Source organism: Podarcis bocagei (genome assembly GCF_964188305.1).
Source record: "Podarcis bocagei genome assembly, chromosome: 2".
In the NCBI taxonomy this organism is placed as follows: Eukaryota; Metazoa; Chordata; class Lepidosauria; order Squamata; family Lacertidae; genus Podarcis; species Podarcis bocagei.
Window position 1 is genome coordinate 15,810,635 of NC_138126.1, and position 21,656 is coordinate 15,832,290.

Below are 21,656 nucleotides of genomic sequence, written 5' to 3' on the forward strand. Positions count from 1 at the left end.
GGGTTGCGCTCTTTTCATGTTGCGAACGAGCCTCCGGAATGGATCCCGTTTGCAACCAGAGGTACCACTGTATACGAATGAAATGAAAAAAACACACACACACACACAACTTTCTTCCTGAAAGTTGACTGAGGTGACACACAAACTTTGAAAGCACATCACGCACAAATCACTTCACAATCTCGTTTAGCATCTGTACTCCGAAACGGATGCCTGCCGTGTCCCGAGCTCAGCTTTTGCGCGGCTTCCCTTCCGTGTGGGTTCTCTCGTGAGCAGTAAGGGTGGAACTCTGGTTGAAGCTTTTCATGCAGTGCGAGCACTTGTAGGGCTTCTCCCCGGTGTGGATCCTCTCGTGCCGAATCAGGTGTGCCTTGTGGCTGAAGCTCCTGCCGCAGACCAGGCAGGTGTAGGGCTTCTCTCCCGTGTGGCTTCTCTTGTGCCTGTTAAGGTTCGACTTCCCACTGAAGCTCTTCCCGCAGGCCGTGCAGGTGTACTGCTTGACCCCCGAGTGGCTCCTCTGGTGGCCAATCAGGTCCGTCCGGTGCTTGAAGCTCTCGCCGCAGTTGGAGCACTTGTAGGGCTTTCCGCCGGTGTGGATCTTCTCGTGGCGGAGGAGGTGGGCCTTGTGGCAGAAGCCTTTCCCGCACACCGAGCAGAGGTACGGCTTCTCGCCGGTGTGGCTCCTCTCGTGCCTGGTGAGGTTGGACCTCCCGCTGAAGCCTTTCCCGCAGACGGCGCATGCGTACGGCTTGTCGCCAGTGTGGGTCCTCTCGTGGATGACATAGTCGGAGCGGTGGTTGAAGCCCTTCCCGCAGGCTGGGCACTCGTACGGCTTCTCGCCCGTGTGGCTCCTCTCGTGCGCGGCCAGCTTGGCGCTCTGGCCGAAGCTCCTCTCGCAGTGCGGGCATTTGTAGGGCTTCTCCGTGTGGGTCCTCTCGTGGGAGATGAGGGTGGAGCTCTGGCCGAAGCTCTTCGGGCACCGCGAGCATTTGTAGGGCTTCTCGCCCGTGTGGATCCTCTCGTGGCGGGTCATGTGCGCTTTGTGGCTGAAGCCCCGGCCGCAGGCGGAGCAGGCGTACGGCTTCTCTCCCGTGTGGCTCCTCTGGTGCCGGTTGAGATTGGACCTCCCGCTGAAGCTCTTCCCGCAGAACGAGCAGATGTGGGGCTTCTCCCCCGTGTGGGTTCTCCAGTGAGCGAGGAGGTAAGACCTCACGTTGAAGCCCTTCCCGCAGAGAGAGCACTTGTGGGGCTTCTCTCCCGTGTGGGTTCTCTCGTGAGCGAGGAGGTACGAGTGCCCGTTGAAGCTTTTCCCGCAGTGGGAGCAGGCGTACGGTTTCTCCCCTGCGTAGCCTCGCTCCTGGGAGAGGAAGTATTTTCTCCAGACGAAGGCCTTCCCCTGGTTGGGCTTCTTGCAAACTCTCTTCCCTGCCTGGCTTCCCTGCGGCCTTTCTGCTCTGTACTGACTGGCTCTCCGGAAAACGCTCCCTCTGGACAACGTCAACGATGCCCTCGTGGGCTCCGTGGGCTTCACACTCCCAGGGAGAAAATCCTCCTCTTCTTTGGCGCAGCCATTGCCTGTCAGAAGCAACAGGGAAATCAGGACACCGCACGTCAATTCCCGCGCAAATGATCGTTCTGCTTCATGTATTGATTACGAGTTCCTGGCAGGGACTAGCAAGATGCTGACAAGTGTGTGTCAGGGGAAACAGGCCTGGAATCTGACTCAGGAGCTGGGGCCAGTGATTTGTGGGGAACTATTCCAGTCAGGAAGGGACGCGGGTGGCGCCGTGGGTTAAGCCACAGAGCCTAGGACTTGCCGATCAGAAGGTCGGCGGTTCGAATCCCCGCGACGGGGTGAGCTCCCGTTGCTCGGTCCCTGCTCCTGCCAACCTAGAAGTTCGAAAGCACAAAGTGCAAGTAGATAAATTGGTACCGCTCTGGCGGGAAAGTAAACGGTGTTTCCGTGCGCTGCTCCAGTTCGCCAGAAGCGGCTTAGTCATGCTGGCCACATGACCTGGAAGCTGTATGCTCGCTCCCTCGGCCAGTAAAGCGAGATGAGCACAGCAACCCCAGAGTCGGTCACAACTGGACCTAATGGTCAGGGGTCCCTTTACCTTTACTATTCCAGTCAGGAGGCAAGAGTCAGAGGCAGGGGAATTTCAGAGCTGGAGTGTGGAGCCCAGGATGGATTGGAAAAAGAGGAAGAGGCTGGTCAGGAGGCAAATGAGGAGGAAGGTGCTTCCCCACCTTCTCCAGTACCTCTGTCTCCCAGAACCAAGAGGGGATTGAACAGGGATGAGCAGAGGACATTTCCATGCAGGCACAGTCTCCAGCTGCGTGCATACAGCGCAGCCTGGAAAGGTATATTCCAGGCATCTAGTATTGTGATGTTTAGGTGCTGACTGAAGACATTTTTGTTTTACGAAGGGTTTCCCTGAGGGATGACTCAGTTAGCTATGGAACAATACCATACCCGATTAAAACTATTTTGTTGTTTTCAGAATTTGTGAGGATGGCCTTATTGTTTTTATACAGTGGTGCCTCGCAAGACGAAATTAATTCATTCCGCGAGTTTTTTCGTCTAGCGAATTTTTCATCTTGCGAAGCACGAAATCCCATAGGAATGCACTGAAATTCAATTAATGCGTTCCTATCTTCAAAAAAAGTCCAAACAAAGCCAAATTTGGTACAAGAGTTTATTAAGTGCTCTTTAAAGTCACACATACTGTAAAGAGCATTTCAAAAATTGAAGGAACAGTAAATTAAGTTTCTAAACATGACAGAAAAACATTTAAAAATCAACAAATTGTACAGTACATTTTCTAAGACTCTGGGGGGCAACTCGAAGAAGGTTCCTCTTCCACTCTTTGCTTCTTGCTGAAGAACCTGTCCATGGTCTGCTGCTTCATCCGCCTTTTAAGCACCTCCCTGAAAGGCGACATGACCCTCGTATCAAAAGTGTTCGCAAGGTCATGTACCACGTGCTTGTCAGGGTGGTGCCACTGTGCAAAAGCCTGCACATCCTTCCACTTCAGGCAAATGTCCCTCACTTCTTTGGAGGACAGCCGTTCCTCAATTACTTCCTCCTCTTCCAGCGAGGCCTGCTCCTGCGCAGCCTCTGCCTGCAGTTCGACCAGCTGCTGGGTGGTCAGCTCGTGGTCGTGCTCCTCCACCAGCTCACTGATGTCTTCCTCTGTGACCTCCAGGCCCATGGTCCTCCCCAAGGCAACAATGTCCTGCACCACTGTTGACTCTGGTGCATCAGAGTCACTTGGTGCCACACAGTCCGGCCACAGGCTGCGCCAAGCGCAATTCAAATTTCTCTGGCTGATCCCGTTCCAGGCCGTGGTGATCATCTTCAAGCAGATGACGATGTCGAAGTGGTCCTTCCAGAATTCCCGTAGGGTGATGGTGGTGCAATCAGTCACCTCGAAGCATCGCCTGAAAAGCTCCTTGGTGTAGAGTTTTTTGAAATTGGTGATGAGCTGCTGATCCATCGGCTGGAGCAGTGGCGTGGTGTTAGGCGGCAGGAACATGATGCTGATGAAGCTGAACTCCTCCAACAAGTCCTCCTCAAGGCCTTTAGGATGAGCAGGAGCACTGTCCATCAGAAGCAAAGCCTTCAGCGGCAGGTCGTTGTCCAGCAGGTACTGTTTGACAGCAGGGCCAAAAGCAAGATTGACCCAGTCCACAAACAGCACACGTGTGACCCAAGCCTTACTGTTGGATCGCCACATGACACTCAGCTGCTCCTTGTCGACCTTGTGTTTCTCGAAGGCCCGTGGGTTCTCCGAGTGGTACACCAGCAGGGGCTTGATCTTCAGGTCGCCGCTTGCGTTCGCACAGAAGAGCAGGGTCAGACGGTCCTTCATGGGCTTGTGGCCAGGCAACTTGGCCTCCTCCTGTGTGATGAAAGTACTTTTGGGCATCCTCTTCCAAAACAGCCCGGTCTCGTCGCAGTTGAAGACCTGCTGTGGAACGTAGCCCTCCGTCTTCACAACCTCCAGGAACTCCGCTGCAAAGTCTTCAGCCGCAGAAACATCAGAACTGGCACCCTCTCCATACCTGACCACGCTGTGGATTCCAGATCTTGCCTTGAACCGGTCAAACCAGCCTCTGCTTGCCTTGAAGACTTCTGGCTCGCCTGAGGTTCCTGGCTGTTCCCGGATGAGGTCTGCGTGCAAGGCCTTGGCCTTCTCACAAATGACGGCCTCAGTCACTGTGTCCCCTGCACGCTGCTTCTCTTCTAACCAGATGAGCAGCAACTTCTCCACCTCCTCCAGAACAGCTGGGCGGTTCTTCACGATCCTGCTGACTCCCTTGGCTGCATCAGTCGCAAGGATCTTCTCCCTCATCTTCAGGATGGTCGCGATGGTCGATGGATTCCTCCCGTACTCCCTGGCGAGGTCTGTCACACGCATTCCACTCTCATGCTTCCGGATGATCTCCTTCTTCATTTCCAGCGTAACCTTCTCCTTCTTCCCCTCGCCGGCCTCTGCAGCAGCAGTCTTCTTGGGTCCCATGGCAGCACAGCTCCTACCTGCGCAAACCCAAAAAAAATAATCAGTGCTTCACATCCAAAAAATTCAAAAGCACCCAGCCACCCACCACACAGAAAGCTTCAAAAATCACCAAAGTCTTCAAAAACCTCAACTATTCCCCCAGCCGCCCACCACACAGAAATTGCAAACCCCTCCCCAACTGCTGCAAACCCCTCCCCAACTGTTCCCTCAGCCACCCACCACACAGAAATTCAAATCCAGAATTTTTTTAAAAAAAACAGCAGAGTTGCCCAATGGTCACAAAAAATCATAAAAATGCAGAAAAACACACACAAGCTTCCAGATTCTTGCAACCCCCTCCTCAACTGTTCCCCCAGCCACCCACCACTCAGAAATTCAAACCTAGAATTTTTTTTTAAAAAAACAGCAGAGTGGCCCAATGGTCACAGAAAATCATAAAAATGCAGAAAAATCACTCACAAGCTTCCAGATTCTTGCAAACCCCTCCCCAACGGTTCCCCCACCCACCCACCACACAGAAATGCAAATCCAGATTTTTTTTTTTAAAAAAAGCAGAGTGGCCCAGTGGTCACAGAAAATCATAAAAATGCAGAAAAAAACCACGCAAGCTTCCAGATTCTTGCAAACCCCTCCCCAACACCAAGTCCTTGAATTCCAAACACCCCAACCCAAAATCCAACCCCCCCCCCAAATTTTAAGAGTTTAACTTACCAAATGGCTGCAAAAGAAGTTTTGGAAAAGCTTCAAAAATCAGCAAAGTCTTCAAAAACTTCAAAAAAGGCTACCACACCGCGTGCTATGAGTTGCTCCTCGAAGTCAAGTCGCAACTGCACCTCTTCAAGCAATGCACCCTGGGTATTAACGGTTTTACGAAAAAGGAAACAAACTTGCAAGACGTTTTCGTCTTGCGAAGCAAGCCCATAGGGAAATTCGTCTTGCAAAGCACCTCAAAAAACGAAAAACCCTTTCGTCTAGCGAGTTTTTCGTCTTGCGAGGCATTCGTCTCGCGGGGCACCACTGTAGTTTTTTGGGTCTTTTTGTGTGTTCGTGTTTGGGTCTTGTACACCACTTTGATGGCTTTGAAGCGCTCCAAGAATTCGTTACATCATCATTGAATCCCTCACCTGGCTGGACTCCTGAGATAGCCGCACTTCCCTGAGATGTCTGGAGATTGGAGAGCCAGGGCTCCTCTTCTGGTTCCACCTTTATTATCACACCAGTAAATCCTGGAGGAGCAGAAGGAGAAGATCAGGTGTTGAGGAGACTTCCGGGTTAACGCCTCCGGTAATGGCTGAATTCCTCTGACCGGGAGCAACTCGCTTCATGGCAATTAGGGTCTGACCGCCACGGCGAAGGCGGGGACCCACAAAAAATCACAGGCAGGAGAAGCCTGTGAACGTGGGATTCGGCTGGCACCTTTTGCGCCTCCCCTACTCGCGGGGAAACCCGGTTTCGGGGATCCGGAGCGACGTGGGGTGAGTGGCGCGGTGCTTCGAATTGACTGCTTCTTTCACGGAGTGAAGCCGCATTGCTGTTGCCGGAGAGCGCTGACTTTTTCCTGTGGACAATTCGATTTTAAAACAACTACCTGTGAGTAGAACGGAAAATTGGATTTTTAAACGTCTTAATTTGGTACCGAAACGGGGAGGTTTCAAACAGGAAGTCCGCCTTCCCCTTTTGTAAATAGACTGGAGCAAAAAGGTTGCAAGCTAAAGTCTTGGAAAGCTTTTCATAAAGGATTAAACTTCCATCGGCTAAAATCATCAACCCCCCCTTGGAAGCAGGAGGAGAGGGTGGAATTCTTTTTAGACCGCGTAAGCCTGCAGGAGAGAGTGAAGAAAGTCAAATTACCACCACTCTGAACCTGGAAATGGGCTGCTAGTAGGACTGAAGTTTTGGATATGTTCATTGACTGTGAATAGATCATTTGTTGACAGTAAGTTAAAGAAGAGAAATACATTGTTTCCATTGTCTCCTGCGTTTAAAAAGGAGTAAATGTAATTGAAAATTGAAACTAACTCTATTGTTCGAATTGTGCTTAAAAGGATTGATACAAATAGAAATTGTTTCCCCCTAGAGGAAGCCTTTGAAATTGTTATATGAGTTGAGTGGGGAATTTCTAGCTGTAAGACAAGACCATGAGAATTTGGGATTGACCTTGGACTGTAAAGAATGTTGACAGAAGAAGCCTTAGTGGTTTCATTATGTAAGTTTAATGACTCACTGGAACAGCTCCATAGGAAGACGGATGACTTGGAGCAAAAAGTGACTAATTTGGGACAAAAAGTGAATATTAATACAGAAACTATTCAGGAATTGATACAGGGATCTACCTTGACATGGCAAATTGAGGAGAAGGCGGGGGAGAAAGTTGTCAGAGCCCCAGCCACACAGATGCAATTTGATGACTATAAGTGGATGCCTTTTATGACTGAATCTAGAGAAAGCCAGACTTTGAGGATTGGAGCCCCGCTTGGATTGGAGAAGGAAAGTTGGATAGATCCCTTCATGCAGGGATTTATTGACTTTTGGGACTTGGACTTGGGTCAGGAGGAGACTGGAGTTGTGGGGACTGCTAGACTTGGAGGAACTTTAAAATACGACTGGAAATACCTTGTGAATTTTAGTTTTAACTATAGAGATTTGGCTGATTTGTTGAGAAGGAATACTAGGTGGGAATTTCCTCGAGATTTACTTTTCAGCATCAAAGGAAGGAAAATAAGAACAAGATCAGGAGAAGACAAAGTAAAGTGCATGTATAAACATGAAGAAGACTCGCAGAAGGGACTTGGAAAAGAGTTAAGAGCCTCGGACAGAAGATTACCAGGTTGATGGACTATATGGAATGGACGGAAATGACTGGCAGAATCCGAGACCAGGGAGAAGAGACGGTGGAAGATTATTGGAAAAAGTTTAAAATCTATATATGGAAATAATGTAAAATTAATGAATATTATAAAAATGTTGGAAGGAAATTATATGGCTTTAGTAGAAATGTTTTAAGGAATTAAGTATAAATAAGCATTATAGTTTTAATGGAAAATAAGGTTAAAATATGTTAAGATAATCATATGACAGAAAATAGAGAAAGATGGAAAGGATTTGCTGAAACAATTAATAGAAATGGAATACAAAAAGGGAGGTGAGAGGAGGTCGATGAAACAAGGGAATGAAAGAGAGGATATTGAGATGGTATGATGTGTGTTTTTTGAATTGTTTTTGCTTTTGTACTGTTTTTGTATTGTTTAATGTGTTAATGTTGTATTGTGTATTGTTTATATATTGTATTGTATGTTTTTTCTTCTTTTTTCTTTTTCCCTTTTTGTAAGGTTTAAAAGTAATAAATATTATTTTTTTAAAAATAATAAAAAAGCAGGTGTTGAAATTCTGGCTCAGAGTGGTGGTGGTGGTGGGGGCTGCATAAGTTGCTGGACTCCAGCTCCCATCAGCCACAGCCAGCATGGCCAACAGTCAGGAATGATGGGAGTTGTAGTCTAACTGCATCTGGAGGGCACCCTCTGGATTATCCCAGTCATAACTGGGTCAGAGGTACTGGCACTGACTCAGGTAGTGCAATTAGGTGCAATTTATAGCCTTATTAACCAATAGCTGGATTTGCCTGATCCCCTTTTAAGAGCCAGCTCAGTTGGCAGACATCACATCTTAAGGGCTGTGAACGTCATCATTTGTGTTCTGTGAAGAAGGGCCTCCTCCTGTTGTCCACCCTGAGTCTCCCACCACTCTGCTTCTTAGTATTGCGAGGGGAGATGTGGGGGTTATCTCACAGCCAGACTCTTCCCTCTCTTGGGAAGGCCTCACCTTCCTCACAGCCTTGATGATCTGACTCGCAGGGCTCCTCCTCTTCTTCTTCCACCTTCACAGTCACCGCAGGAAGCCCTGAGGGAGGAAAGAGATCTAAGAGGATCTCCGGAAAGACACATCTTCCGGACAACCTCATCTTAATCATATTCTTTCTTTTAAGGATTTAATCCTGCCGAAAATAGGACCTTGGGTTTGTGTTCCATAAGACATGGCACAAAAAGAAATGGGATTGGGAGGGAGGAGGAAAAAAGGCAATCTTGGGCAACAATTATTATAAGACAGGTGGTTCTGCTGTTGCGGGCTGCCTCTGTTTCCCTCTAAGACACAGCCTTGCATTCAGACTCTCTCTTCCTTCACAGGGCAGCCGGTTCTGACAGCCTCTATTAAACAGTTCAGAACTGCAATACCTCAAGGACCACCTCTCTCCAATTAAACCGATCCAGACTCTGGATTCATCCTCTGAGGCCCTTCTTCGTGTGCCTCCTCCACAAGAGGTCCAGAGGGTGGCAACACGAGACCGGGCCTTCTCTGCGGTGGCTCCCCATTTGTGGAACGCTCTCCCCAGAGAGACTCGCCTGACGCCTTTATCACATGTCTTTAGGCACCAGGCCAAAATGTTCCTTTTTAGCCAGGCTGATTAATATTCTACAGCCTTTAAATATGTTTGTGGGAGAGGGGAGAGGTTTATTGTTTTGTCAACTTTTTGTTTTGTGCTTCCACCCAGTATTTCCATCTGCTCCAAAATCTTCGGATGTAGAGCAGTATATAACGATACAATACAATAATCTTTATTGTCATTCTCCCATACAGAACAACAAAACTGAAAAAAAATCTACATCTACATTTGATTGATTGATTGATTGATTGATTGATTGATTGAATAATGTGAGGGGAGAAGGGGTGCCCAGTTCAGCAGACAAGTTTACTTTGGAATCACAGACACAATGGGGCTGCAGACATGAAGAACGCTATGGGGCATTCTCCTGGGTTCTAGAACATTCCAAGACTACAGAACCACTGGCGGGTGTGTGTTTCTGTTTCTGCCCCTGTGCTATCCTCCTCTCTAAGGATCAAAGCTACACATCAAGGCTTTCAAATGCCAAAGCCAGCCTTTATTAAGGTTTTCTTCCCACAACGTTCAAATCTTGGGTGTTTCAAGGTTGGGGAGAATGTGAGAAACCTGGGGATGATCGATAGAAGAGAGGTGTGCCACAGATTCAGAGTAAGTCACTGGGTGAGGGAGGGGGGAAGGCAGCAGGGCAAGCGCAGCGGCAGAGCAAATCCGGTGTTTCTATGGGTCCACACCGCACCAACCCCCCTGCCACCTCACCCTACAACACGCTTGCTGAGGCGCTGGTGTTGTGGGTCTAGCCCACTTGGAGAGCTGGTTACCTGTGCATTTTAGGGGAATCCACCCCTCACCTGAGCATGAAGTCCCAACAGCCTTGTTTCCCTCCATGCCTCCACCATCAGGTTCGTCTTCTTCTATCTTTATCATTACTTCAGGGAATCCTGCTCAATACAGGGAAGGCAACGGTGAGTGCCAGCTAGTTTTCTGTGGAAAAATTCCTCTCACCTCCCTCAATACACAACAGCTTTCAAATGAGGTGGCTTCTCCATTACCTCACCAGTGGTGTGGCCTGGAGCCTCGTTTTCTTCCCTTCTTTTTTTTGTGCTACAGAACCCAAGCCTTCTCTCCTCCTCAGTAAAATCCAGGAATCCCACTCGGGCTTGAAAACTGAAATTTCTGCTAAAGTGCAGAAGACGCCGACGTAATCACGTAGGGAATAATGTGAAATGCACCAGAGGGGTTTCATTTTAACCCCCACGTGTACCTTCAAAGTTTGTGAAGGGTCTTGTGGGAAGCCCCACAGCTTGCTGGCTGTGCATATGGAGTTGTTGTGGGGTGGGGTGGGCCTCAAGCCACATTAAATCCTTAAGCGTTCCAGGAGCCACAAAACGCTTTGTTGTATTTTGCTGCCAAAGATGAATATGGCCACCCCACTGGAATGCTGGGAAACCAGGAAGAGGCCTGCCCACAGATGATGGCAAAATTAGGGTTGCCATACATCTGGAATTCCCCGGACATAGCTGGAATACAGCAGTTGGAAGCAGAAATCACTGAAATGTCTGCGGAAATCCCGACATATGGCAACCCATGTCAAAAGTCTAGATTTTGCCAAATTTCATTTTCGAGATTTTGCACAACAACTTTGGCCAAAAAGAATAATAAAAAAACAACCTCAACAACTTTGCCAAAAAAAAGGTCCGAATTTTCACTTTCTGAAATACAGTGGTACCTCAGTTTTTGAATGTAATCCATTCTGGAAGACCCTTTGAGTTCTGAAACGTTCAAAAACCAAAAACTCAACAGCCAACTGCTAGGCACTCGGTGGAAGCCGTGTGGCATGTTCGACTTCCAAGGCCTGTTTGAAAACTGAAGCATTTACTTCCGGGTTTACGGCGTTCGAAAACCGAAATGTTCGTCAACGGAGACGTTCAGAAACCGAGGTACCACAGTATATCAACCCTAGCTAAATGGGTCCCAGTTTCTCGATTAGATCTTTCACCTGACTGGGCAGTTGGGGAAGTGCTGTTTTCCTCAGAAATCTGATGATTCGGGGTCCATGGTTCCTCTTCTACCTTTATCGTCACGCCAGGGAACTCTGATCAAGAGAAAAACGTCAGAAGGTGAGGCACAGGAGGATGGTTCAATCATGAGTGGCAGGCAGTTTCTCTGCCTCCTCCCATTCCTAGCTGCCCACATATTAAGATCTGTATGAGAGGAAGGTCTGCTGGTGGCCCACACACCTAAGGACACATGTGGGATGGAGTCCCATGCACAGGGCTCTCTCTTGCCATTGGCGCACCAACCCCTCTGAGGCGCACCTCATCACAACATTGGTGTCATTTCATGAGCTGGTGAAGTTGCATCTCTGTTCTCAGGATTTTGGGGTGGGGGTGAGGTGAAGCCCCTGAATTTCTGTCGCTGCTGGTGGTTTTATTGTAAGCAGATTCTGTATTTTGTTTTTTTCCTACACTGTTTCAATCCTATGGTTTAAAAATGTTTGCTTTGGGCAGTATAACATTCCTTGCCCTGGGACTTTTGGGCGAAAGGCAGATTATAAAGTAAAGGTAAAGGGACCCCTGACCATTAGGTCCAGTCGTGGCCGACTCTGGGGTTGCGGCGCGCATCTCGCTTTATTGGCTGAGGGAGCCAGCGTACAGCTTCCGGGTCATGTGGCCAGCATGACTAAGCCGCTTCTGGCAAACCAGAGCAGCACACGGAAACGCCGTTTACCTTCCCGCCGTTTACCTATTTATCTACTTGCACTTTGATGTGCTTTCGAACTGCTAGGTTGGCAGGAGCAGGGACCGAGCAACGGGAGCTCACCCTGTCACAGGGATTCGAACCACCGACCTTCTGATCAGCAAGCCCTAGGCTCTGTGGTTTAACCCACAGCGCCACCCGTGATAACTGTTAATGTTGTGGTTCTGGACTGCCAGGGGTTAACAATCCAGGAGCGTTCTTATCAACTGGGTGCACTGCCCATTTGATCCATGCTTGTTTGCTTTGATCTGTGCTCTGTGGGGGCTGAGCTCTCTCTGGAGAGCAGTCTGTCTGGGAACGCCAGCAAGGTCGTTCCGTTTTTTGTTAAGAGGCAGAGAGCTGTGAACACGCAGCTAGATTCTGCAGGTTTTCTTTTCTGTTTCAAGTGCTACTAAATAAAGAGTTTTGGATTAGAAGCACTGGTGTCGAGCTGCGTTATTGAGGATACCACGTTGACACAGATAAGCCATTTGATGCTGCGTGTGAACTCTGCTATTATCCGGCAACGGGAGAGAGTGGCAGCGCGCGGAGTGGAAGCGTGTGGGCACCATTGGAAGTTTGTCGGAGTGGCAAGAAATCAAATTTATTGCAGGGCCCGTTGCAGCAGACTCTGTGGGTCAATAGATATACGACCCAACAAACTTTCACAGTTAAGGGATGAATGAATGATCATGATGAAGAATCTTTCTTTCTCCACGACTGCAAGAAGGAAATAAAATCTCGTGGCGGGGGGTGGGGTGGGGGAAAGACCCTCAGAATCAGAAAGTGCGAGGCTCTCCGTATAGCTTCATTGCTAATGTGAACTGATAAAAAAGGACCCAAAAAACATTCATATACAAACTGAACACATTAGAATAGCCACCTGTCATTTTGTGACCAAGCAGAATTGAACTCCCTCTTATAAAGCAGAGACATCACCTTGCCGACAAAGGTCCGTATAGTTAAAACTATGGTTTTCCCAGTAGTGATGTATGGAAGTGAGAGCTGGACCATAAAGAAGGCTGATCGCCGAAGAATTGATGCTTTTGAATTATGGTGCTGGAGGAGACTCTTGAGAGTCCCATGGACTGCAAGAAGATCAAATCTATCCATTCTGAAGGAAATCAGCCCTGAGTGCTCACTGGAAGGACAGATCCTGAAGCTGAGGCTCCAAGACTTTGGCCACCTCATGGGAAGAGAAGACTCCCTGGAAAAGACCCTGATGTTGGGAAAGATGGAGGGCACAAGGAGAAGGGGACGACAGAGGACAAGATGGTTGGACAGTGTTCTGGAAGCTACCAGCATGAGTTTGACCAAACTGCGGGAGGCAGTGGAAGACAGGAGTGCCTGGCGTGCTCTGGTCCAGGGGGTCACGAAGAGTCGGACATGACTAAACGACTAAATAATAAGGCACCCACGGGTGTACAGGGAGTTCAATCCTGCTTCCTGCAGGGATAGGATTTGAGAGCAGCCCTACTATCCACATCTCTGCATGCCCCATAGAACATCAGGTATGGGGCAGATGGGCACAATTTAGGGGGAAACAACCTTGTAGTCAAATGGGGAGGCCTGGTGTTTCAAATCTGGTCGGGAGGGGGGCAGAGTTCCCTAGGTAACCTGTATCATCCAAATCCATCCCACACCTAGCCAGTCACCTAGGAAGATCTTGCTTTCCTCAGAGCCCCGGGGACCGGCTGCCGGGAGGTCTTCCTTATCTTCTTTTTCTTCCTCCTTCATTTTCAGTGTCACCTTAGGACAGCCTGAAACCAAGAGAAAGACAGAAGGAGAAGGTGTAAGGATGGAGAAGACCGTGGCCAGGGAGTGGGGTGGGGAAGGGATGTTGACTAGTTTCTGCTCATATACCAAGGCTCAACCCCTCTAGTATCTCCAGGTAGGATTGGGAGAGAATTCTCCCTGCCTGAAACTGTGGTAAGCTGCTGCCAGTCCGTGTAGACAATATTGAGCTACATGGTCTGACTTCGTACTTCCTATGTTCCTAAGAAGAATAGAGAATGGCAGACTAATAATAATAATAATAATTATTATTATTTTTATTTATACCCCGCCCTCCCCAGCCAAGGCCGGGCTCAGGGCTGCTAACAAGCAATAATAAAAACAAGTTGAATGAATACAACTTAAAAACAAGATTAAAATACAACATTAAAATATTGAAACATTAAAATATTAAAATCCAGCCTCATCACAGGAGGAGAAAGGAAAAAGAAAGAGGGGGAGGGAATCAAATTGGCTCCAAGCCAAAGGCCAGGTGGAACAACTCTGTCTTACAGGCCCTGCGGAAAGAAATCAGATCCTGCAGGGCCCTGGTCTCATGAGGCAGAGCGTTCCACCAGGCAGGAGCCAGAGTTGAAAAGGCCCTGGCTCTGGTTGAAGCCAATCTAACTTCCTTAGGGCCCGGGACCACTAGGGTGTTGTTATTTATGGACCTTGAGGCTCTCCGTGGGGCATACCGGGAGAGGCGGTCCTGTAGGTACAGTACGATGGTCCTAGGCCATGAAGGGCTTTAAAGGTTCAAAAGCAGCACCTTAAATCTGACCCTGTACTCTATTGGGAGCCAATACAGTTGGAAAAGCACTGGGTGAATATGCTCCCATGGCAGAGACCCCGTGAGGAGCCTCGCTGCAGCATTCTGCACCCGCTGGAGTTTCTGGGACAGCTTCAAGGGCAGCCCCACGTAGAGCATAAGGGCAGAAAACGTTCAATGGCTCCTATAGAGGACTGCCGGCTCCCTTCCTGGTGCTGAGCCAGATCTTTTTAGCAGCGGCCAGAAACCAAGCAGGTGGCACGGTGGAAAAACTCAAGGCCCACTTTTTCTCCCTGCCCCACGGGAGTTAATGAGAGGTTCCCCGTCTCAAACCCTCAAGGTTCTTCACCTAATAATTCTGTCCCTGAGACATCAATACTAAAAGCATACTTATTAGAAAGGGAGGCTGGTCCATTAGCACAAAGGGGGCACTGCCAGCTCTGCCTTCTCAGGGGCTATGGCTCCCCCTAGTGTTGGCCTCCCTGCCTTTCACCCTATCAGATGGATACCAGCTGCCAATGGAGCTCTACAATAGCTTTTGTTCAAACAGCCACAGGATTACTCTGGTAAAATGATTTTAAGCAGAAGCATTGTAACAAATCCCTGAACAACTGGCCTATTGGTCTATAATGACACGTTCTCTGTGCTCCTGTCTCTCACCTGAGTGGGCAGCTGAGGAAGTCTTAGCGTTCTCCACTCCTATAATTCGCTGTACCGTCTCTTGTTCTATCAGATCAGGAGCTTCTGATTAGGAGAAAGATGGGGGGGAAACCTCCACAAGAGTGCTGAGGAGAGAGATTTCGACCTCTGTAAGCTGCAGGAAAGAATACAGAAAGAACATAAAGGACTCTGCTGGATCAGAACAACAGTCCAGGATTCTGCTTTGGTACACCAATTGTGGAATGACTTTCCCAAATATTATCAGACTTTTCACATGCTGCTGTTTTTAATTATTACTACCAGTGGACGCGGGTGGCGCTGTGGGTAAAAGCCTCAGCGCCTAGGGCTTGCCGATCGAAAGGTCGGCGGTTCGAATCCCCGCGGCGGGGTGCGCTCCCGCTGCTCGGTCCCAGCGCCTGCCAACCTAGCAGTTCGAAAGCACCCCCGGGTGCAAGTAGATAAATAGGTACCGCTTACCAGCGGGAAGGTAAACGGCGTTCCGTGTGCTGCGCTGGCTCGCCAGATGCAGCTTTGTCACGCTGGCCACGTGACCCGGAAGTGTCTCCGGACAGCGCTGGCCCACGGCCGATAGAGTGAGATGGGCGCACAAACCCCAGAGTCTGTCAAGACTGGCCCGTTCGGGCAGGGGTACCTTTACCTTTACCTTTTACCAGTTTATTTACTAAAGCCCTGTACATAGCCCTGGGCTGTTTTTAAAACGTTTAGTGCTGGATGTTTTCCAATTTGTTTGGGGGTGTTTTTTTAGCTGAAATTTGTAATATAATTTCAATATATGTTGCATTTTAATTCGACTAGCTGCCTTTTATGCTAACATGATTTTTTCCTTTGTATTTTTATGTTGTGAACCGCTCCGAGATCTACCGGCGAAGGGCCAGCGTAAAAATCCAATAAAAAAATAAATGAAATAAAAGATAGAGGGGGGAAATGTTTACATTAATAGGTAGTGAGAGCTTGAAAGGTTTTGGTTTGTTTCACCCAGAAGAGAGATAAAAGATTGCAGACGTGCGATGAAGAGAAGAACAGAAATGATGGGAAATGAGATAAGCTGGACATTTCAATGTGTGGGAATGGCTGTAATCCTCAACACAAGTCCTACAGAAGAGGACATAAATAATGCCCTATTATTTATTTATTATGTCTCTAATCTTGCTCTCCTTCAAGGAGCTCCCCAATTTCTCCTCTCAACAACCCTGCAAGGGGCTGTCCAAAGCCTGACTTCATGTCTGGAGTGGGAATTTGAATCTAGATCTCCTCGCTCCTGATCAGCCCTCTAACCTAGACAGCATCTTAAAAGAAGAGACATCACCTTGCCAACAAAGGTCCGTATAGTAAAAGCCATGGTTTTCCCAGTAGTGAAGTATGGAAGTGAGAGCTGGACCATAAAGAAGGCTGATCGCCGAAGAATTGATGCTTTTGAATTATGGTGCTGGAGGAGACTCTTGAGAGTCCCATGGACTGCAAGAAGATCAAACCTCTCCATTCTGAAGGAAATCAGCCCTGAGCGCTCACTGGAAGGACAGATCCTGAGCTGAGGCTCCAATACTTTGGCCACCTCATGAGCAGAGAAGACTCCCTGGAAAAGACCCTGATGTTGGGAAAGATGGAGGGCACAAGGAGAAGGGGACGACAGAGGAGGAGATGGTGGGACAGTGTTCTCGAAGCTACCAGCATGGGTACCAAACTGCGGGAGACAGTGGAAGACAGGAGTGCCTGGCGTACTCTGGTCCATTGGATATGACTAAACGACTAAAACAACAAAATTTACTTATTACATCTTTAATCTTGCTCTCCTGCAAGGAGCTCAAGGCGGGCGACACTGCATCTCGCCCCCAATTACTCCTCTCAACAACCCTGCAAGGTAAGCCAGTCTTAGAGAAGGGGCTGTCCAAAGTCTGACTTCATGCCTTGAGTAGGAATTTGGATCTAGGTCTCCTCGCTCCTAATTCAGCCCTCTAACCACTACGCGACACCGTTTTACAATTGTGTGGCACCTTTGCTTAGGGGAGGCGTTGCACTTACGCTTAGGGTCGCTTCCCTGGCTGAAAGGATCCTCGGTCTCTCTGCTCTCCCTTCCGCTGCCGGCTTGAAAGGCACCCTCGCCAGGAATCCTTCAAGAAGCGGGATCCTCAACCGATTTCTCTCTTTTCTCTTTCTCTCGCGTTTGCGCCAGGAATCCCTACTGCGTCTCCTCGATCACCACCACCGTCTCCTGCGCGCTTGTCTTTTTTATTTCTATTTCCCTTTCTCCTCCTCCACCAGATCGCTCAATGGGGAGAGCTGGCGGCTTTGCTCTTTGTTTTCCGCTTCCCACCATGTGATCGAAGGAAAGCCGATTCCAAAAGGGGGAAAAATCCTCCCCCTTGGCTACCTGAGCGCATGGATGGAGCGAGGGTGGATGCTCTTGGCAATTGATTCCTTGGGGCTGCTTGAATTCATTGCCGTGGGGGGAGGGGGAGGGGCGGCTTTGCAGTTTTTGTTTGTTTGGTAAAACCCACCCCCACTCATATATGTAGGCTTACTCTGAAGTAAGTGGAACGGGAGTCGTGGACTCTCCTCCCAATCACCTTGTTTTTACATGAGTAGAATGCGTCCTTTTATTTAAAATGCATCTCTGGGTTATTTGTGGGGCATAGGAATTCGTTCATCCCCCCCCCCCAAAAAAAATATAGTCCTGCCCCCCACATGTTCTCAGGGACAGTGGACCGGCCCCCTGCTGAAAAAGTTTGCTGACCCCTTTTCTATTTTTTTTAATAAGATTTTTATTGGTTTTTCAACATTTATATAAACACAAACAAAACACAATACAAACAAACAAACACATAGACAAACATGTATAATTTCAAATCCTCTTTTCTTAAACCCCACTTCACCGACTTCCCCATACCTCCCCTTTCTGCATCCCTATTTCCAAATTTATTTCAACAAATCGTCCCCCTTAAATTTATCTAATTTCCCCTTGTTCTTCTCTTTTACTTGATCTTTTGCAGCTGTAATCCCCTTTTTTCTATCTATAACCTCGACATTTTAGCACTCATTAATTTTACAATATTTTTTAAGATAAATTTTAAATTTCTTCCAATCTTCTTCTGCCATCTCTTTCCCTTGGTCTCGGAGTCTGCCAGTCATTTCAACCAGTCCCATATAGTCTATCACCTTCATCTGCCATTCTTCCAGAGTGGGTAGATCCTGTGTCTTCCAATACTTTGCGATGAGAATTCTTGCTGCTGTAGTAGCATACATAAAAAAGTCCTATCTTTCTTTAACACCAATTGGCCGACAATGCCCAAGAGAAAGGCCTCTGGTTTCTTGGGAAAAGTACATTTAAGTACCTTTTTCATTTCATTATATATCATTTCCCTTTCTAAACCCTTAACTCTGGAGTTGATGGTTTGCTCCCAGTCAAATGCACAGGGCTGGGTTTCTCGGCTGCCTGCACCCCGAATCTTTTGCGCGCTTACTCGAGAGTAAGCCATTGACCTCAGCGAGTCTTGGTAGTAAAAGCACGCAGGATTGAGTTGCTGATCTTTTGGCCCCCGCCCCCCCCCTTCCTGCTCCCTTCCTTGGCTCTTGCGCAAAGGTGACTTAGAGAGCTACTTGCTCTCATTCCTCCAGCCTAACTTCAGCAAATATATGTAGAATACAGTGGTACCTTGGGTTACAGACGCTTCAGGTTACAGACTCCGCTAACCCAGAAATATTACCTCGGGTCAAGAACTTTGCTTCAGGATGAGAACAGAAATCGTGCTCCAGCGGTGTGGCGGCAGAGGGAGGCCCCATTAGCTAAAGTGGTGCTTCAGGTTAAGAACAGTTTCAGGTTAAGAACGGACCTCCAGAACGAATTAAGTACTTAACCTGAGGTACCACTGTATATGCATTTGGAAACTAAGGCGCAGAGGATGCTGATGACTGGACTGCTGTCCATTCAAATTAGGTATATTTTAATTGCTGGTTTTAGATACACTGTGATGCATTTTAAGTATTGCTTTTAACCAGTTTGTTATTATTCTGTATTTTGTAACTGATGTTGTTAGCCACCTTGAAACCTGACTTGGCAGGATAAAAATAGATTAAATAGAAAATAGATTTTTTTAAAAGAGAGAGGCAGTGGGGTGGAATCCAGGCTGGCTTTGAGCTTCTTGGAGGATGAACCCTGTTATTTTCTGCCTTCTGCACATCACAACTGCATTTTGCTTTGTACCTGGTAACTGATGCCCAATTATTCGTTGTCTGCATTGTTCCATGTTATTCATCTACATCACAGAATCATAGCATTATAAAGTTTGAAGGGACCCTGAGGATCATCTAGTCCAACCCCCTGCAATGCAGGAATAGGCAGCTGTCCCAGACAGGGATCGAACTTGTAAACCTGCCGCTATCAGCACCATGCTTTAACTAACTGAGCTATCCATATGTATCCATATATTATATAAGGGAGCGGGTGATGCTGTGGTCTAAACCACTGGTCCTCTTGGGCTTGCTGATCAGAAGGTCGGTGGTTCGAATCCACACAATGGGGTGAGCTCCTGTTGCTCTGTCCCAGCTTCTGCCAACCTAGCAGTTCGAAAGCACACCAATACAAGTAGATAAATAGATACCGCTGCGACGGGAAGGTAAACAGTATTTCTGTGCCCTCTGGTTTCCATCACGGTATCCCATTGCGCCAGAAGGGTATCCCATTGCGCCAGAAGCGGTTTAGTCATGCTGGCCACATGAACCAGAAACCTGTCTGTGGGAAAATGCCGGCTCCCTCAACCTGAAAGTGAGATGAGTGCTGCAACCCCACAGTCACCTTTGACTGGACTTAACCGTCCAGGGGTCCTTTACCTTTTCACTTTACCTGTTATATGCTTTTACAGTGGTACCTCGGGTTAAGAACTTAATTCATTCTGGAGGTCTGTTCTTAACCTGAAACTGTTCTTAACCTGAAGCACCACTTTAGCTAATGGGGCCTCCCGCCGCCGCTGCTCGATTTCTGTTCTCATCCTGAAGCAAAGTTCTTAACCTGAGGTACAATTTCTGGGTTAGTGGAGTCTGTAACCTGAAGCATCTGTAACCCGAAGTACCACTGTATTGTTGATCCTTTGGTTTCTAATTGCTATTATAAGATGTAATGATTTTTTTTTAAAAAATGCAATGATTTTAAATATGTAATACTTTAAAATATGTTTATAATGGACTTGTGAAATCGCTTTGAGATGCAATATAGGAAGCAGTCCATAAATGAAACAAATGGATGGAAAAATGTATGGTTTTTTAAAATCATTAATTACTTCAGGACCCACCCTCCCCCATCTTCCCCCCCCAATGTCTCAACAAATGAAACTGATTTGTAAAAATGTTACATGGAAAAAATACGAGAGACATTACACATACTTCTGTAAAACAAAAAAATCTTTAATAAAAAAGAACAAAATTTTTTAATTGCTTCAGGATATTTCATGGGAAGCCACTCGTAACTGAAATAAATACATGTGTGCCTAGCATGAGCCTTGCCACTGAGAGGCACTCAGTCTGAGCACATAGCACAGAAGATGGATTTGCACTGCCAGGGGTCTGGTGTGGCCTCAGTCACATGGCAGGAAGCGGAAAAGCAGGCGCACAGGTCAACACAGGCAGTCAGGAGAAGGAGAAGCGGTGCAACATCAAAAGGGGCACTTCCAAAACATCAGCCCGCATAATAATATATATATATATATATATATATATATATATATATATATATATATATATATATATATATTTGCTTTTTATATATAAACCCTCCTGGAAGGCATAAAGCCGAGAAGGGCAGGAACTGCAGATGTAGGAAGGAGGAAGAAAGAGATCCAACAAGAAAGGGGAGGGAGGGGGAAACAGAAAAGAGGGATCGGCTGAGCAGGGATGCAGCTGAGCAGGGAGTGATCTGCTGGTGAGAGAGGGAAAAGGGGGTGAAGTGTGGTGGACGGGGGGGGGGAGAGATCCACATATCTAGACACCCCCAATATTGTAAATTTGTGCATTGGAAAATAATTTTCTGAGGCTTCTGTCTCAAAGGGGAAAAGGATTTTAAATGTCCTCTGCATTTATATTTTTTCCACTTTGGACTAGACTAGAGGCACATTGTGGTAGATGTGTGGGGTGTGTGTGTGTGTGTGTGTGTGTGTTATGCCCGAGCCCATGCTCTAAGGCAGGGGTTGCCAGCCCTGAATAAACCTTCACTGGTGTTCTGTTTTTTAAGTTGGTGCTAGACAGCACAGCAACTAACGAAAGAAAAGCGCTTTGCACATGCACAGAGGCCTGTGCATAGCTGCTTGCTCCATATATCCTTGGCCTGAGCTCCCCCCACCCAAAATGCGGGAACTAAAGACCTGTGAACTCAGGCTCCAGTGAAGCCCTGCGGTCTGCCTCCTTAACTGCTCCCAACTGCCATGGTTCAAAAAACCCAACATCCTTGGAATGGAATCCCTGACCGTTGTTTTTACCTTTCCTCATGGACTCAAGCTTGACTCGTCACCTGTTGCAAGATCCCTGTTACAATACGACCGCCTCACTTTTCCCACCATCCATTTGGGTGGACACTTTTATATCTATGGAGGGCACAGCCCCATGTAACCTTGTCACTTTTCCAGGTCTCGTAGGAGCATCGTCCCCACCTCTGAGGGAAGCGGAAGCAGCAATGGGCACACAGCTGCCTCAGGTACGGGGGGCTGGGGCTGGGTGTGGGGTACCTGGGAGAGGGGCAACTCCTGTATTGAGAAACAGAGTTCAGGGCCCAGATTCCTCTGTTCTGGCTGAGTTG

At 47.8% G+C, this 21,656-nt stretch overlaps 2 protein-coding genes across 9 annotated transcripts in view; one reads left to right on the forward strand and one right to left on the reverse strand.

The window, feature by feature from the left end:
- LOC308580488 (tigger transposable element-derived protein 1-like) lies at positions 1-17,287 on the reverse strand. 3 transcript variants are annotated; one of them, XM_081182198.1, is made up of 8 exons: positions 16,898-17,287; positions 14,858-15,011; positions 13,311-13,415; positions 10,916-11,011; positions 9,738-9,857; positions 8,343-8,420; positions 5,648-5,749; positions 1-1,575 (listed from the first exon to the last, which is right to left on the reverse strand). In XM_081182198.1, the coding sequence occupies exons 3-8, from the start codon at positions 13,390-13,392 to the stop codon at positions 230-232; spliced, it is 1,824 nt and encodes a 607-aa protein (XP_081038324.1). In that variant the 5' UTR covers positions 13,393-13,415; positions 14,858-15,011; positions 16,898-17,287; the 3' UTR covers positions 1-229. The 3 variants fall into 3 exon arrangements, with proteins under 3 accessions (XP_081038324.1, XP_081038322.1, XP_081038323.1); XM_081182196.1 differs by lacking the exon at positions 1-1,575 and adding an exon at positions 2,815-4,540 and having other exon boundaries at positions 16,898-17,199; XM_081182197.1 differs by lacking the exon at positions 1-1,575 and adding an exon at positions 2,815-4,540 and having other exon boundaries at positions 9,768-9,857; positions 16,898-17,197.
- LOC308580397 (uncharacterized protein) overlaps positions 9,224-21,656 on the forward strand; it is a 24,509-nt gene continuing 12,076 nt past the window's right edge. For 2 of the 6 annotated variants that reach the window (XM_081181940.1, XM_081181941.1), the window contains exon 1: positions 21,086-21,554. In XM_081181940.1, the coding sequence (XP_081038066.1) occupies positions 21,348-21,554 (207 nt within the window). In that variant the 5' untranslated portion in view covers positions 21,086-21,347. Of the gene's footprint in view, positions 9,568-17,384; positions 17,404-20,638; positions 20,787-21,084; positions 21,555-21,656 lie in introns of those variants that run through there. The other 4 variants (XM_081181943.1, XM_081181944.1, XM_081181942.1 and 1 more) reach the window with 4 other exon arrangements.